Below are 13,848 nucleotides of genomic sequence, written 5' to 3' on the forward strand. Positions count from 1 at the left end.
CAGAGTAAATCATCCAGTCCTCATGCTAGGGACGGGAGAAACTGACCAGTTAAAACTCATACCAGTATTTTAGTTCTGAATAACCAGTATTTTTTGGTATTCATTAGATCTCTGTTTTAAGAGGTGTTTCTATTTTTTACTAATAAATGTAAAAAACCAAAATATCAATTAGCCATATTGGCAGTACTACAATTTTTTACTTTTAATTAAATCTTTTTTAAAGAGTGAGTAATTTTTTATTTGTAAAATTTGAATTACTGTGGAATATTTTGTTGTTACAGAAGACAGGAAAAGTAATCAGTGCTATTTTAATAAAAAAGCTGACAGAAATGAGCAACAATCACAAAACTTAAGAACTAGTTCAGCAATGTTGAGACAATAATGTACCTATTACCATGTGGGATGGCCTACTAGATGGTAGGTATGCACATGCATTGTGTAAGACTTGCCCCCATTGAGACTACATGATAGTTTCTCATTGTAGTCATCAAATGTAAGACAGTTGTGTAGTACCACAACTTGCCCTAATTGTAATAAAGGTTTCTAATAGGCTTCTTTCTACTACTTGTTTATTGGATGCTTTACCTACCCACTTAATTTTTCAAATCCCTTCTATAGCGCCATGTTTCAAATACATCTTGTTTATTTCATATCAGTTTTCCAATACCCTATGTTTCACTCCTATATAATACTGTACATACACTGAAGCACCAAAGGAACTAGTATAGGTATGCATATTCAAATATAGAGAGATGTAAACAGGCAGAACACAGCACTGCAGTCAGTAGTGTCTATAAAAGACAGGTGTATGGTGCAGTTGTTAGGTTGATGCTGCTGATACAGTGGCAGGTTATCAAGACCTAAGTGAGACTGAATGTGGTGTTATAGTCAGTGCACGAGCAATGGGACACAGCATCTCCAAGGTAGGATTTTCCCATATGTCCTTTTCACGAGTGTACCATGAATATTAGGAATCCGTCAAAACACCAAATCTCTGACATCGCTGTGGCCAGAAAAAAATCCTGCAGAAACGGGACTAATAACCACTGAAGGGAATTGTTCAGGATGACAAAAGTGCAACCCTTCAGCAAATTGCTCTTGGTTACAATGCTGCATCATAAACAAGGGTCAATGGCCGAACCATTCAATGAAACATCATAGATATGGGCATGGGCGTACCCAGCGAGTGGCAGGGTCGGGGGGTGGGGGGCAGCTGCTCCCCCCCCCCCCCCCCCCGGAAGATATTCACAGTTTTTCACTAGTTTACTGTTTTATTTAATAAGAAATGCTGCATGTTTTCTCAGATTAAGTGCATTCTTGTATTTAAAATGTTTATTAAAAGCAGTTTTTCACTGGTTTACTGTTTTATTTAATAAAAAGTGCTGTATGTTGTCTCGAGTCTTTGTTTCCTGAGACTAGTATGACCTACCCCCCCCCCCCCCCCCCCCAACCCCCACCCAGTTCAGATCCTGGGTACACCCTTGGATATGGGCATTTGGAGCTGAAGGCCCACTCATGTACCATTGACGACTGCATGACACAAAGCTTTATGCCTCGCCTAGGTCTGTCAACACTGAAATTGGTCTGTTGATGACTGGAAACATGTTGCCTGGTTGGGTGAGTCTTGTTTCAAATTGTATCGAGCAGATGATTGCCTAAATCTGTCCGAATGCACAGTGGACATGAATGGGTGCAGGTGATCAGACAGGATGCTTACGTATGTGTCATCTGTCAGGGTTATATCCAGATGTGTCAGGGGTCCCATATCACTCCAACTGTGCCATTACAGAGTGTCCACCAGTTGTACAGTCCCCAACTGACATGCAGGAGCCATGTATTGATGAGGTTGCCGGCCGAAGTGACCATGTGGTTCTAGGTGCTGCAGTCTGGAACCGCGAGACTGCTACGGTCGCAGGTTCGAATCCTGCCTCGGGCATAGATGTGTGTGATGTCCTTAGGTTAGTTAGGTTTAACTAGTTCTATGTTCTAGGGACTAATGACCTCAGAAGTTGAGTCCCATAGTGCTCAGAGCCATTTGATGAGGTTGTCCACATACCTGTACACGTTCATCCTCTCGATACAATTTGAAACAAGGCTCACCCAACCAGGCAACATTTTTCCAGTCATCAACAGACCAATTTCAGTGTTGACAGGCCTAGGCGAGGCATAAAGTTTGGTGTCATGCAGTCATCAAGGGTACATGAGTGGGCCTTCAGCTCCAAATGCCCACATCTATGACGTTTCATTGAATGATTCGGCCATTGACCCTTGTTGATGATGCAGCATTGAAACCTGCAGCAGTTTGCTGAAGGGTTGCACTTTTGTCATGCTGAACAATTCTCTTCAGTGGTCATTAGTCCCGATCTTACAGGATCTTTTTCTGGCCACAGCGATGTCGGAGATTTGGTGTTTTAATGGATTCCTAATATTCACGGTACACTCGTGGAAAGGTCATATGGGAAAATCCCCACTTCATCGCTACCTCAGACATGCTGCATCCCATCGCTCAAGTGCTGACTATAACACCACGTTCAGTCTCGCTTAGATCTTGATAACCTGCCACTGTACCAGCAGCATCAACATAACAACTGAGCCATACGATTGTCTTTTATAGACACTGCTGACTGCAGTGCTGTGTTCTGCCTGTTTACATCTATTCCAGTGGGACACTGCGACACCCCACAAGTCCAGAATTGTTACAGAGTGACTCCAGGAACACTCTTCTGAGTTTAAACACTTCCTCTCACCACTAAACTCTCAGGACATGAACATTATTGAGCATATCCAGGATACTTTGCAACATGCTGTTCAGAAGAGATATCCACCACCTCATACTCTTACAGATTTAGGGGCAGCCCTGCAGGATTCATGGTGTCAATTTCCCCCAGCACTACATCAGACATTAGTCAAATCCATGCTATGTCATGCTGTTGCACTTCTGCATGTCCGCAGAGGCCCTACATGATATTAGGCAGGTGTACATGTTTCTTTGGCTGTTCAGTGCAATATAGTTTTACAGTTCCATAAACTTTTCCCAAATTCTATACAAATATTTGGTATTAGGAAACCTCTATCCTTGAACTACATTGTTGTAATTGGATACAAAAACTATCAAAAATGTTAGTACAACTTTATTACACTGTTGCATGTACAGCAATCACCATAATACACACTAAACACAATAAGATAAGGCAAATGTATGCGAGCAGTAATAGTATGATAACTGAGTGCAAGTGTAGCATGGAAGGGTTTAAATAGGCACTCACTCATGGTGGGCTCTATCAAAAGTTCGCAGTACTGTTCTTTCATGGAGCACTCTCGCAGATGACAACACACTGCTAATGTGCATGGCTTTCAAGTGCGCACACATTACTTCATACATCACTCTGAGTTTGATGTCTGCTTTTCTTTGATCAACAGTGTAAATTGCTTTGTTGATAGTACAGTCATTCACTTTTTCTACTTTGTGCCTCCCAGTTACATGTTTAGTAAATTCACTTCATCACTTTCCTCTATGCTTTGATTATTTGTAATGCAGTTTCTGTGCTAAGTAGTTCTCTGATTTTGTTTAATAGTTAAATAATACTTATGTTCTGCAAGAAAGGCCATGGTGTCTATGAATTGTAAAATTGTTATTACTTCCCATAAATTTTTGTTCTTGTTCTGATTTTTCCCCTCCAAGTAGGAAAGTTAGGAGTTTAAAAGTCTCACCTCCAATAGATGGCTGCCCAGGCACATCAAGATTGCCACCAGATGTTTGATATGTTGCCCCATAGCCAGCCTGGTCGGAATTACCTAGCTCATGCAGTCGCGTGCTGGACAGTGCACGAGGAATAGGATTGCTGGGCACCCCATGAGGAGCCAAGTGTGCTGTTTCTTCAGCCACCTGAAATCAATTACAACATATATTGAAAATGATTATTTGCTACCTGTACAAAACATTGCATCAAGTTAAAAGTTATCAATTCCTTCTAATCTGAAATTACTCATGATGTATATGGAGTGTGTAAGATTCATGATTGAATACTGAAATAAATGAAATGGTGTGTGTGTGTGTGTGTGTGTGTGTGTGTGTGTGCACGCACTTGTGTGTGTGTCTGTTAATTTTTGTTTGTTCCTGTAGGTATGTTCCACATTCAGATGTGTGGTTATGCTATGATAATCTGAAGTTGAAACTAGCACATGCAGACATAGTTTAACATAAAAGCACAAGATGGTGGAAGTGTGGCCTTGAAACCTGTAGTACCAATCACAAAGCTATAATTAAATAGTAAAGCAGTAAAATATTTTCATTAAGTTGGCTACTGATTATTATTTAAATTTAATTAAAGTAAGGCCTCTGCAGAAGGTCTGCTATTGGACATACAGCCATTCCTAGTGTGCAACAAAAAACAACAAACGTTCAAAACAAAAGTGTTATGGCACATTAAGAAATACAGTTTCTGGTGGATTATGGCATCTAGCAGCTGAGCAGCATCCACTGATATTTCTAACTTATGATTTGTGAAGTTTCATTCCCTGCTAACTTTTACCATCCCTTCATCCAGCATTAAGTGAATTACAGGGTGTTGTATGTCTTTCAGGGCGAGCAGACCTTGGAAATTTTGATACCAGTGATCCATATTTAAGTGTGTTTAATCATCGTGTTGTTATATTGTTAGATGCTCCTCTGGTTTCTTTTGTTCTGGTTGATGTCTCCATTGACTGGCTGTCATATACATGGGGATTTCCCGAAACCAGTTACATAAAAATGTCTTCATTTGGTTTGGATTGGTGTGCAACCAGTTTAAAGTTACTGCAATGATTGTTTATAAAACTGACTTAGTAATGCCATACTGTGCTACAGTGCAGAAGCAGTACAGTAATTGCACTTCCATTAGTGCTGCCAGTAGCTCAAGGCATACAAGTACCTTTGAGAGTAATGAGATGGTTCATTGCCTTACTGAAAGTTAAGGTTGTCATTGGGGTCTTCACAGTGAACAAACAAATACACATGATCAGACAGTATGTTCCTGTATCGTTAGGCAGTAAGACGCAAAGGCAGAGGTTTCTAGTTAAACATTCCCTACAAGCATATATTGTTATAATCTAATGGATGGTGTCCTATTAGCAAACAGTATGCATTACTTGATATAATGACAAATTGTACCATATATTGGGGGTGTTGAGCTGCAGACAGGCACAACAAAAAGACTCCTAAACAAGTAAGCTTCTTCTGAATTAGACAGTGTACACACAAATGTTTATGCAAATGCATCTCACACACATATGACCACTGTCTTTGGCTGCCAAGCCCAGACTACAAGCAACTGCGTATGATGGGAGAAGCAGTCGGCATAGTGAGAAGAACCATAGAAAACATAAAGTTTGCTGGGCAGAAGAGACCTTAAATCCTGATCTCCTACAGTGAATCTATTACCTTAACAAATGTTCCATGTTGTAATGTAAACAGTATGTTAAGGTATTTTCACTTCAGTCAAGCAGAGTGAGGGCCTGGAAAGACTGAAGTAAGTATCAGAACTACCAGAGGTTCAATTTCAGAAGGTATTCATACTTTGCCCAAAGCAAGGCAATGTTAAGTAAAATTCCTGGAAAGGGAAAGTTTCTGAATTGTTAATCATAGCCTATTACTGTTAACCATAATTTGCAAATTAAGCACTGTTAAAAAATCTATCAGGAACTAATAAAATCAGTTGTTTATTATATATCTTACTAAAGACAATGGAGTGTAGTTGTCAAAAATAGTAAGTTATAGATTTTGTTTTACTTACAATGTTTTAGAAAGGTTACATAACTTGTAATTTATTTGCTATAATACCACATCTACAGACGATGGTGGGCCCATGGATACTGACCAGTTACTGTGTCATCCTGCACCGATGGCATCACTAGATGTTGTATGAAGAGGTATGGGATCAGAACACCACTCTCAAGGCTGTTGTCAGTTTTTGTTACCCACTTACTTGCTATAATAATACATTTAACTTATTGTGTGCAATATTTTATTCAATGTAGTTCATTTAAGTAATATTTCTCAATTCTGCTTGAATGTTATTAACCCCACTTAGTAAATTTTCAATGTACGCATATAAGAAACTATAAAAATGTTCATTTACCAGGGGAGATTAGGGAGGAAAGGGCGAAGTTTTGGTAGTTCTGCCATGGGGGCAGTATCACATTGTATCTATGCATACTGTAGTCATGGGGGCCTCAGAGCCTAAATGCTACCACTATAGTGTGCTGTGGGAAAGATAGGTTGTCAGTTGTTTCAAAATACGGAGCTGTTTCTTGATTAGCCTCTTCAACATCTTGATTCATTTTCTGCACACAATTGTGTATGCCATTTGTGGCAAGTATGAAACACAATTATTTACACGGAAGATAATTTTGCACCATAGTAAAAAAACAATTATGAAAAGATACCAAATAGGTCCACAACCATATGACTGTGTAGTGCACACAAAAACCATGGATATTCAAGGGAGGACAACATGCACTTGTTACAAAAGCTGTTCTAGTATGCTCTATACAATTTACAGAATGTGCACAATATTCACCTACTACGTTATGCAAATCATATTCCAAACAATTGAAAATATAGGACAACCCGCACGCACGCACGCACGCGCCCGCACACACACACACACACACACACACACACACACACACACACACACACACACACACACACACACACACACACAAAAAGCAAACGCAACTCACACACACATGACTGTAGCCTGTCCCTGCTGAAGCCACACTGTGAGCAAAAGCAGCAGTGGATGATGGGAGTAGAAACTGGGTCGGGGTAAGGTACTCCCCTGCCCTCCATCTAACCTCCCAGTTGCACCTAGCTCCCCTACCCTCTCTCCACCTCATCCTTGTGTGCTCCCCAGCAGCACTTCACTGTTCCCTGCTCCTACCCCACTATCCCTCTGGAATGGAAATAGGAAAGGGGCTGGATGGGTGAGAAAAATGACCAACCAATCCAGCACCTTCCCTGTTTCCATTCCAGCACTACACAGCCCTCATTTCACCAACGCGCCCAGTCTTTTTACTTTTCTCCTTTTCTGATACCCGTCCCCCCCCCCCCCCCCCCCAACCTCCACCTCTCCCCTGCCCTCCTTCTAACCTCCTGACTGCACCTAACTGCCCAACCCTCTCTGCACCTCAGCCTTGCACATACCTCAGCAGCACTTCACTGTCCCCTGCCCCCACCCTGCTATCCCTCCACCTCCAAACCCCAGCCTCCTTCTTAACTCCACCCAGTTGCCACTCTCATCATGCACTGCTGGTGTTGCTCACAATGTGGCTTCAGCTGCGAGAGGCTACAGTCATGTGTGTGAGAGTTGCATTTGTGTGCCTGTTGTCTATTTGCAACAAAGGCCTTGTCAGCCAAAAGCTTATATTGTGACAGGCTTTTTGTTGTGCCTATCTGTGAGTCAGTATCTCCTCTATATGGTGAGTAGCATTTTTCCTTTTCATAATATTGGTGCATCAAATTGTGCTTGACATAGATTACAGTCATCTCTAAGGAAGCAGTGGATGGTTGCCTAACTTCAGACAATGCTACAAAATTGGAAAGATGTAAGATAATGAAATTTCAAACAAAACATCAACTTGATGATGCACAGCAAAATGCGGAACCTGTCTGAAATATGTAGATGACATAAACATACTTAACCCATCATTCAGTAAGGAATTTGTTTTTGATTCTGACCAATCAGGATTTGAAGAGGACATGCATATAAAAAGTACCTGGAAATTAGAGGTACCAAGAGAGTCATATCAAGATCAACTAACATCAATGTATTACTGCATTGTATACAATTACGCCAGCTCTTAAGCTGAAGATAAATTAGCTGTAAAATTCTTTATTGTGCTGCAAGAAGTTGGAGGTGTTCTGCCTCCTACGATTCTTTCTCATGTATGTGATCTTAGGGGCAGTAGGGAATATTTAAGTGGCAGCAAGCAAGAGTGGGAAAATGGGTGTAAGAGAACTACAACTATGGAATGAGCACTGATTTTGGCCAGCAATGGTCAAAATAACATGCTTTTGCTTGATTCCTGGTCAGGATATAAAAATCACACTCCTTTAGTGTGAACTATCTTTCCCAAAAAGTGTGTGACATTGCAGTTCATACCACCTGGAACCAGTGGACAAATTCAGCCTCTGGATGTTTGTTTTTCTGTATTTACAAAACATATTAGTGCACTATTGCAGATAAGCCATAAAGGATACCCAGTTTCATGATAAGCTCCATGACAGACTGTTTCGCATTTCGTTGCATGCTGCCGCATTCCATTAGTTCTTATCACCCCATTGCATCAATATGGTTTTATATGCATTCTTTAAGAGTGGATACCTAGTTGAATGTCCTGCAAGGTTTGTAACTTCCAAGGAGTTCACCTTTGATCTTGATGGTACAAACATTTCTGATCACTGTGCAATGCCACTTTTACTTCAGTGTTCATGGTGCAAAGTTAATGGGGTGTTGTGAACATTTCTTGTATGTCCTCAATGCTCATTTTGTGAAGTGTAATACATACATCCCATAGAAGGTTGATCTGTGCACTTCATGGACACATTGTTTGTTGCCCTCCTGATGCACATGGTGAGTCATAAGCAGCTAATATTTTTTCCTGTCATAATTGTTAACACAGCCCTTTCAAATGACCCTTACTGAAGATTGAACTTTGACCATGTGCTCAAGCAGTTCCTTGTGAGAGAATGATGTAGCTGTCCCATCAGAATACCTGGACATTTGACCAGATCAGGATCAGGCTGTTGGTAGCAATGTCAACTTGGAGAACTCGTAAACTCATGCTATGCTGTGAGCTTTCTAGCAAGAACATTGTGAGTGAGCACTTGACAATGGTGGCGTTTCAGATAGAGGAGTTGTTGGTACTCTATAAAGACCTCCCTTGATTGTGGAATCCATCAGATAGTTATAACTGGAATAAGAGTACTCGGAATCAAGCAACCAATAAGCTAACAGCAAAAATGAAGGTAGCTTGACACTGCTGCAGCTACAGATTAATAGAAATTAGACAGTATGAGGACTGCACATAAAAGAGAGCAGATAAAAGTATATAAAATGTACATTGAGCAGTATTAGCACAAATGATATTTAAAATTTTCATGGATTATTTCTGAATGTACCTGCAAAGAAACTGCAGTGCTGTTGTAACTTATTTTAAATCTACTGTACATAGCTCTGTGCAGTAGTGAAAAATCTTAAAGTGGCAGCCCATCTTCCTCCAGGATGTTTCTCTCATGACACTGTCCTGCTTCACAATACAGCAGTGGCAATGTAATGAAAGTGTCATAGTTGATTCCCCAGCAAATTTTTTTTTTTTTTTTTTTTTTTTTTTTGTAGCTGAAATAACAATACTAATGGTATGAATATACACAATACATCATTTATTTCTATTAAAAAATTCGTCAATGGAGTAGAAGGAGTTGGCCACTAGTAAGTCTTTCAGGCTCCTTTTAAATTGATCTTTATTTGTAACTAAATTTTTTATGTTTGCTGGAAAATTATTGAAGATGATTGTTCCTGAGTAGTGGACCCCTTTTTGAACTAAAGTAAGTGCTTTTAAGTCTTTGTGAAGATCATTTTTTTTCCTGGTATTGTATGTATGAACTGAGCTGTTTGTTGGAAAAAGAGATATATTATTTAGGACAAATTTCATTAAGGAGTAAATATACTGAGAGGCAGTAGTTAGTATACCCAGTTCTTTGAAGAGGTTTCTACATGACGTCTGTGAATTTACTCCACAAATAATACGTATTACACGCTTTTGGACTCTGAAAACTTTTGTTTGACTTGAAGAGTTACCCCAAAATACTATACCATATGACATTATGGAATGAAAGTAGGCAAAGTATGCAAGCTTTTTCATTTTTATGTCGCCTATGTCTGCTAACACTCGAATTGCAAATACAGATTTGTTAAGGTGTTTCTGCAGTTCTGTGGTGTGCTCCTCCCAACCGAATTTATTCTCAAGTTGTAATCCCAGGAATTTAAGACTGTCAACCTCTTCTATCTGCTCTTCTTCATACTTTATGCATATGCTGGGTGGAAACCTCTTACAGGTTCTGAATTGCATGTAGTGAATCTTTTCAAAGTTCAATGTCAATGAGTTGGCTTTAAACCATTTATTAATATCCATGAAAATATCATTAGCAGATATTTCTAGAACTACACTGGACATACTATTTATTGCAATACTTGTGTCATCTGCAAACAAAACGAACTCTGCTTCTGGCAGTGTAACTGATGAGAGATCATTAATGTACACAAGAAAAAGCAATGGCCCTAAGATGGATCCTTGTGGGACACCACATGTAATTTCTTCCCATTCTGATGATGACTGATGACTTAATTCACTAGTCCCTTGTACTGACACCCTTTGTTGCCTGTTAGATAGGTATGACTTGAACCATTCTGCAGCACTGCACGTGACACCATAGAATTCTAATTTATTTAAAAGGATGTTGTGGTTCACACAATCAAATGCCTTTGGCAAATCACAGAAAATACCTGCTGCTTGTAATTTGTTATTTAATGAATTAAGTACATTTTCACTGTAGGTGTAAATAGCCTTCTCAATATCAGAACCCTTCAGAAATCCAAACTGTGTTCTTGATAATATGTTATTTGTGGTCAGATGGTTGAGCAGCTGCCTGTACATTACTTTTTCTAAAATTTTTGAGAATGCTGGCAAAAGTGAAATTGGTCTGTAGTCCGATGGTATCTCTTTATCCCCTTTCTTGAATAGAGGCTTAACATCTGCATATTTTAGCCAGTCAGGAAATGTTCCAGTTATAATTGACTGGTTACACAAGTAACTTAGAATTGTACTAAACTCACAAGAACATGCCTTAATTAACTTTGTTGGTATTTAATCGTAACCACTAGAATGATTTGTTTTCAAAGATTTTATCATGGAAGTTATTTCTTTTGGTGAAGTGAGTGACATATTCATGTTGCTGAAGCTGTTTGTAAAGGCTAGTTTCAGATATTCAAGGGCATTATTTACTGATCCTGACAATCCCATTCTATCAGTAACGGATATAAAGTACTTGTTAAATAGATTTGCCACACTATGCCCATCGGTTACTAATGTGTCATCTACCCTTAATGATATTTGCTCCTGTTCCTTTCTGGTTCTACCAGTCTCCTCTTTCACTATATCCCATATTGTTTTTATTTTGTTCCCTGACATTGCTATCTTCTTCTTGTAGTGCATTTGTTTAGATGTCTGAATTACCTTTTTAAATATTTTACAGTATTCCTTGTATTTAGCTAAATCATCAGTATTGGAGTTATTCTTGGTTGACAGATACATTTTCCTTTTCGTTTTACAAGAAATCTTTATTCCTTGTGTAATCTATGGTTTTATTATAGACTTCTGTTTAATTTGAGTAACTTTTAGAGGAAAACAGTTTTCAAACATGGTACTGACATTGTTCATGAATGTATTATATTTTTCATTCATGTCATGGGCACTATAAACATCTTTCCAGTTCATATCTTTGAGCAGTTTTCTAAAACACTCAATTTTTGGTTGACTGACTACTCTCCTGTACTCAGACTTAGCAGTCTTGATAATCTGCTCAGAATTTACATCTAAAACAAGGAGCTGCATGTCATGATCTTTCACAGTTATGATCCTCTTCTCTGTCAACAAAAGAGAAGCATGATTTGTGCCCAACTGTGTTCTCCACAGAAACCAAGAGCTAACTAAGAAAAATTAAGTGCTACATATGGCTGTCTGGATTCTGCCTCGAGACCTCATTGGGCAGACCACATCAGATGATCTGTGGCACATTCGCAGTGGCACAGACAATGGTTGCCAGACACCATTGCTGGAGTTTGCCTGATAACAATGGCCGATAGCTTTGTTGCAGTGTATCTGATCTCTCCATAATCCACAGTTTTTGGTGGGATAAAGGAGGCTAGGTTAGGTTATGCTAGAATCTATTCAGTCAAGGCAGCTACAATATAGGGTGTAACAAGCAAAATCATCTGATTTGGCACGTCTATATTTCTGAAACTAATTTTGTTTTTTGATGTACAGGAAACTCAAAATGTTTTTCTTTCATACCTTTTCATAGGTATTTAATATGATCCCCTTGAGATTCACGGCATATGACAATGCGGTATTCAAATTGTTCCTACACTGCAGATAGCATGTCTTGAGTTACAGCTTCCACAGATTCTGTTATGCAATGTCTCAGTTCATTCATTGCTGCCAGTAATGAAGGCACAGAAGCAGAGTCTTTTATAAACCCCCACAATAAATAATGACATAAAGTAAGGTCTGGTGCCCTTGGAGGCCAGTTTGTAAGGCCAAATCATTTGGTCCAATGTGACCAATCCATCATTCAGTATTACTTTGATTTAAAAATTCCCACACTTCCAGATGCCACTGTGCTACCTAGTGGGATTCATGTAAAACTAAAGAGTTTACTCTTTCCAACACTACAATGTTCATGCACATATCTCAAATAACATGAGTTATGATTTTTTTTAAATGAATGATTTTTAAAAAAAATTCAACCTGTATTTTAACCTTCGTAAGCGAAATGGATGCCACAACAGCTCAGTACTTGGAGATGAGGGTTGCAGTGCAAGTTTTGCTACCAAAAGGCTATTGAATGCATGTGAAGGAACTATACCTGTCACGAAAGAACATGGCAAATACTATAAGCTCCGTCCTCTGATACTGGAATAATCAGACAAGCTCCACGAAAATATGAGATGAAAAGAGAAACTTTCTATTAAACAATGGAAAATCCAGGATGGAATGTAACAATACCAGACAAGGAACGTTGCTACTCACCATATAGCGGAGATATTGAGTCGTGATAGGCACAATAAAAAGATTCACACACTCATAGCTTTCGGCCATGAAGGCCTTTGTCATCAGTAGACACACATGACACATTGAAAGCAAATATGCCCTATCTGTGAGTGAATCAATTTCTTTTTTTTATCGACAGTCGTTCTATATATAAAAGACAATGTGCTTTAAGTTTTATGTGCTAATTTAAAATATGTATTTATGAAAAACAAAAATTATGTCTTTTTCTTATGGAGTACATTTGTACTCCAGGTTACTACACTCCTGGAAATGGAAAAAAGAACACATTGACACCGGTGTGTCAGACCCACCATACTTGCTCCGGACACTGCGAGAGGGCTGTACAAGCAATGATCACACGCACGGCACAGCGGACACACCAGGAACCGCGGTGTTGGCCGTCGAATGGCGCTAGCTGCGCAGCATTTGTGCACCGCCGCCGTCAGTGTCAGCCAGTTTGCCGTGGCGTACGGAGCTCCATCGCAGTCTTTAACACTGGTAGCATGCCGCGACAGCGTGGACGTGAACCGTATGTGCAGTTGACGGACTTTGAGCGAGGGCGTATAGTGGGCATGCGGGAGGCCGGGTGGACGTACTGCCGAATTGCTCAACACGTGGGGCGTGAGGTCTCCACAGTACATCGATGTTGTCGCCAGTGGTCGGCGGAAGGAGCACGTGCCCGTCGACCCGGGACCAGACCGCAGCGACGCACGGATGCACGCCAAGACCATAAGATCCTACGCAGTGCCGTAGGGGACCACACCGCCACTTCCCAGCAAATTAGGGACACTGTTGCTCCTGGGGTATCGGCGAGGACCATTCGCAACCGTCTCCATGAAGCTGGGCTACGGTCCCGCACACCGTTAGGCCGTCTTCCGCTCACGCCCCAACATCGTGCAGCCCGCCTCCAGTGGTGTCGCGACAGGCGTGAATGGAGGGACGAATGGAGACGTGTCGTCTTCAGCGATGAGAGTC

General features: G+C 40.2%; 1 protein-coding gene across 1 annotated transcript in view; it reads right to left on the minus strand.

The window, feature by feature from the left end:
- LOC124613563 (major facilitator superfamily domain-containing protein 6) overlaps positions 1 to 13,848 on the minus strand; it is a 370,141-nt gene that overhangs the window by 47,969 nt on the left and 308,324 nt on the right. Inside the window, exon 11 of the mRNA XM_047142277.1 lies at positions 3,712 to 3,886. Within this exon, the coding sequence (XP_046998233.1) occupies positions 3,712 to 3,886 (175 nt within the window). The remainder of the gene's footprint in view (positions 1 to 3,711; positions 3,887 to 13,848) is intronic.

This window comes from Schistocerca americana, chromosome 4, assembly GCF_021461395.2.
Source record: "Schistocerca americana isolate TAMUIC-IGC-003095 chromosome 4, iqSchAmer2.1, whole genome shotgun sequence".
NCBI classification, from domain to species: domain Eukaryota; kingdom Metazoa; phylum Arthropoda; class Insecta; order Orthoptera; family Acrididae; genus Schistocerca; species Schistocerca americana.